Below are 4,959 nucleotides of genomic sequence, written 5' to 3'. Positions count from 1 at the left end.
ATATCTCAATTAATTGGGTTGCAAGAGTTGTACAAATACACAAGGTTGTAAAAGAAATATACCCTATATATATATATATATATATATATATATATATATATATATATTGTTTCGGTTTTTATTTTTAGGATTTTACAGTCAAATACAAGTAATCTTCATTTTTTTTTCAAAGGTGATCGGTTGCAGACAAAATATGATCCGTTTCTCTTTTTTGTTCATAGAGTTATAAGTATATATTCTTGTAATTGCATTAAAAGACATACGCATGCTTCGTAAAATGGAGTTTTTGAATATAGAAACATGAACGTACGTGCTATTTTGATACAACTTACTCCTAATTACATTGCAAGTAACCAAGTAAGGGCATAATTTATAGGTAAAATATAAACGTTATTTTGAATAAATTTTAACCATTTGAACAAAACACGATTACACGATATAAGTCTTTAGTATTCATAAACTCGTGTACAACGATAATGGCCCGACATGTGATTGTTTCCTTCAACACGAAGAAAACTCCATATTGTTTTAAAGAATGGATTACCTAACCCACTAACTATGTGACTAATGGGCTGTTTACCAAATGTTTATCCAGGTAAATGTTTACCAAGTCATATTACCTTACCAAAATTCTTACTCGGTAAGAACCAAGGCAAGGACCGAGAGTCTTATCTGGTAAGTAAGGGAAAAGACTGTTAGCCGGTAAGCACTTACCGGGTTTAAGACGCTTACCAACAATCTCATTTTATTGGCCAAGTATGTTACACGATAATGTAACTAAACAAGGGTGATGTCTCTTACGGTAAATGCTTACTGACGTTTGGTACACAACCTCTTAGACATTGTTGATTTCTTGTTATTGCTCACGACGAGTTTTTGAATGACTCGTGGTTTTGTTTATCGAAAGAGAAATTACTGAAAGTATTTGTTTAAGGAAATTACACAAGACTTCAGAAGCTACAAAAAAAAATGTCGACGAGTTCCACTTTAATTAATGACGATGTTTAAAGATTTCAAATTTTTGTACACTGTATTTTGTGTTTATAAAAATATATGTATATTTATTACATTGAAGCAAATTAGACTTGTCTACGCGGTTTAACCCTCGAGGTTAAACGGATTGTGTTCTGGGGACCCTACATGTGCCTCATCGATAGCCTTAAAGACTTCCACCTCCCTGTAGTTATCTCTCCACGGTATCACCAAAACTATAGCTTCGTATAATTTTATATTACCAGCATCGTTTGCCTCGAAAGACAGATAATACATCTTACCATCCACCACCTGTTCTTTCACATCCACCAATCTAACAAACTCAAGCTTAGAATTCTGCAGATGAAAAGAAATAAGTAACTCAAAACTAACAAACGTTTTCTCTCTCAAACGAGAAACGGAAGAAATAAACAATTCTAAAGGAATATGATTGATATAACCAAACCAAAGCAGCTCTATACATATATAACAGCAGGGTTAACGAGAGGTGAAATGACAATATATTTGCGTAAAAGAAGGGTTAACGAGAGGTGAAATGTATACATATATGTTTTATATTCAAAATGGTAGATCGGCCGTTTTCGTGAAAATCCCTAATTTCTGAAAAGATGTGAGCTAGTAAATAGTAAGCAATAAAAAAGAAAAATTAGATATATATATATATATATATATATATATATATATATATTAAAACGTATAAATCTATACTATATTATAAAGCATTTGACAAAAACTTTTAAAAACCTCTTTTTATGCATAAAGTACTGTTTATTAATACATATTACTTAAAACTCAAGATTACAAGTAGATTGTGCGTAAGTACAACTTATTAAAGATCCACATCTGAATTCGTGTAACTAACTGCAGATATACATAATCAAAATACAGGATAAACAACTCATTTTAAATATAAAAAATCTAAAATATAGTTATGATAATCATTGAGTTCTAACAGAATACTTAATTATTATTTTTATAAAATGTTATATTAATAAACCAAAAATAAATTATTTCATTATTAAACTTAAATTAAATTATAATATAAATAAATAAATTACATAAAAAATGAGAACTTTTAAATAGTTGATTTGATATTAACATTGATATTTTTTTTTCAAATTTTTATGATATATTCAAATTTATATTTTATTCAAAAATAAAAATCATTATTATTTTCTTAAAAACACATAAAATCGTATTATTACATCGACAGAGATAAAGAATAAAATAGAACATTAAAATAAGATGTATCTCGCTGCATTGCACGAGTACCCTTCTAGTAATTCAAAATGGCTTTATATGTCCTCAAAACTTCGTTTCATAATTAAATAATCCATTACTTATCAACATTTATAGGTAATTTCACTATTATCTTGATAATCCTTTGCTTAATGACAAGCAAATAATACGATTATCGTGACCCTACTCCTTAAATAATCCAGAAAAATTATAGTCAAGATCAGTTTACATTCAAGACAAATTATCATCACGATAATTTGTTTTAAAACCACGTTCAGATAACCTCTATAAACAGATGCATCTCAAAGTGGAGCTGAATACGAGTGGTTTGGCTGTTAAAAACAGTATATGAATCTATCATTTTTAGAAGAGGGTATGGATATTCAGAATAAACACATAATGGTATCTGAAATCGAATCTTATATTATTTTGGTGTAAACGATATCTTAATGATATAAAATTTCAATAATTTTATTTATTTATTAAATTTACTAATTATACTTATGTTTTCTACAATAACCTAATAAATAATATTATTCATAATTAATTGCAAATTAAATTCATATGTTTCCATATTAAAGTATATATTGTGGTACCTGTTTTAATTTAAATAATTTATCATGTTGTAAAATTATTTAAAAAAATATTAGCTTTTAAAATAAGTTTGAATACATATAAACTTAAAAATTGATATAAAACTAATTTTTAATATAATATAGGTATCGTGCAAATAAATGTTACTGTTTATAACACTGTTTTTTTATAACACTGTTTTTTGTGTAACAAATGGATGACTTGTTGAAATAACTTGGTTCTAAATTGATGTTCGATGCCAAAAATGGTAAGAATGATCCGAGGGAATTAGCGAGAAGGCAAATAGGTATATATATATATATATATATATATATATATATATATATATATATATAATGATAAAATATTGAAAACCAAAAGAAAATACGTTCTAAAAATCAAGCAACAATAGTACCTCCTTTTTGTTTTGTTCATCGATCGCAAATCGAACGAGGTCCTCTTGTTCGCCGCCCTCTACAATGGGAATTTCTTGAATATTATCTGATAGCAACCTTACCTCTCTGCAAACACCCAATTCGAAAAACGCGAAGAGCAGGAGGGTAGTGATGACCAGGGTAGATGATGATTTAGGGCTCATGGTTTTCAGTTGGTACTTTGATGAATCTTGAAATCGAGGTTAATTAGCGTATTGGAAGATTGTTGATGATCTTTGCCTAAATAGATGTTGCTTCGAGACACATGAACCACCAAAAAGCGAACAAATTCACCAATCCAATCGTCAAAAATAGAAATTGATTTTGTGTTGATTATTAGTTTGGTTATGGAAGGTCCAGAATGTTTAAGGAAACTCTTAAATAAGATGCGAAAAGCATGCATCAATTTGATGTAATTTGATTTGTAAAATAATAAAATTCAAGTTGATTAAATCATTTGCTACAAAAACCAATCCTAATTAAATACAAAAAATAACAACAGAATTATGTGATATTATATTATTTTAAAATTAAGTTTCATTAACTGAAAAATGGTTCCTATACGCACTTAACGGTGCTAACAGGATAATCCAAGACCATTTTATAAAAAAATTAAAAAATGGGGTTAAAAATGTAACTTATTAAATTTGGGTGGTTAGTTTGGTAAAGAACCCAGTTTGAAACCCCCTGCACCACTGCACCACCGCATTATCGGTGCTCCCCGTCCTCGGTAGCGTTATTAAATGAAATGTTAATTATTTTAGTAGTTAAATTATAAAATACAAGACATTTGTTAACCATCATCGACATTAACAAACCATCACCATCGGCTTCCTCTTCTCCTCTCCCTCACTCCCTTCGCCGAAAAAATTGAGTTTTAGTAATTAGAAGGGCAACATAACATGGTTAGAGTTGCTCATGCCTTCAGCTCCAGAAACCCACCGGCCTTCAAATATGGTGGGAACTGGGAAGGGGTTTAACTATTTATCTTATAGCCCACTGTCGAAATGGGTTCCACGCATTTGGTCATTGCCCTTTTACCCACCCTGCTTTTAGCCATCATATTCCCGAAGGGAATGGAGAAGAAAAATAACAGTACCCTTAGTTGCTTTGTATAAATTTAAGAAATTGATTTCAGTGTTTTGGTGTAAGTTCCAGAAATGGGTTTTAGTTTTTTGGTGTATGTTGCAAGGGTTTGGGATATAGATTTTGATTTTGAGGTGTTTCTGTTTAATTTTGATTTGGACGTTTGGATTTTGATTGAGTTTTTAGTGTGAATGGACTTGTATGTGTGTGGGAGTTCTAAGTTTTGGCCGGAAAAGATGATCAGAAGAGGGGTTGGTGGCAGCCGGAAGTTGCAAATCAAGGATGGCCGGAACAGTCAAAGAGTATTTAATAAAACAAATTGTAAAAAATAATTTTAAAAAATCATAAAAAGACGAAAATACCCTTCACTTAATGGAAAGTTATTAACAGAATTAGTGATTAGGTACTATTTTTAGAGCCAAATACAAACCACAAGGATGTTTTATTGACTTATCAAAATTCAGGTTCCTATTTTCAAAATTTTCACTAAACATGAAGGACTCAATTATTAAATAAAATATACCTTATTATTTTAAATTAATAGGAAAATACAGTTTTACCCTTTTCTTTATTTGATTCTCACATAAACAAAACAAAAGATGGAAACTATATTAGTGATTATGTTTGGTTTGTA

General features: G+C 29.6%; 1 protein-coding gene across 1 annotated transcript; it reads right to left on the bottom strand.

The window, feature by feature from the left end:
• Positions 1-1,098: 1,098 nt before the first annotated feature.
• LOC112512308 (cysteine proteinase inhibitor A-like) lies at positions 1,099-3,403 on the bottom strand. The gene is made up of 2 exons (XM_025118186.1): positions 3,221-3,403; positions 1,099-1,329 (listed from the first exon to the last, which is right to left on the bottom strand). Exons 1-2 carry the CDS (start codon positions 3,401-3,403, stop codon positions 1,099-1,101), a joined length of 414 nt encoding a protein of 137 aa, XP_024973954.1.
• Between the last annotated feature and the right edge of the window lie 1,556 nt (positions 3,404-4,959).

The sequence above is a fragment of the Cynara cardunculus genome (genome assembly GCF_001531365.2).
Source record: "Cynara cardunculus var. scolymus isolate 2C chromosome LG 5, CcrdV1, whole genome shotgun sequence".
NCBI classification, from domain to species: domain Eukaryota; kingdom Viridiplantae; phylum Streptophyta; class Magnoliopsida; order Asterales; family Asteraceae; genus Cynara; species Cynara cardunculus.
The sequence above is the reverse complement of the archived record's forward strand: the minus strand, read 5'-3'. Positions and strand labels throughout refer to the sequence as shown.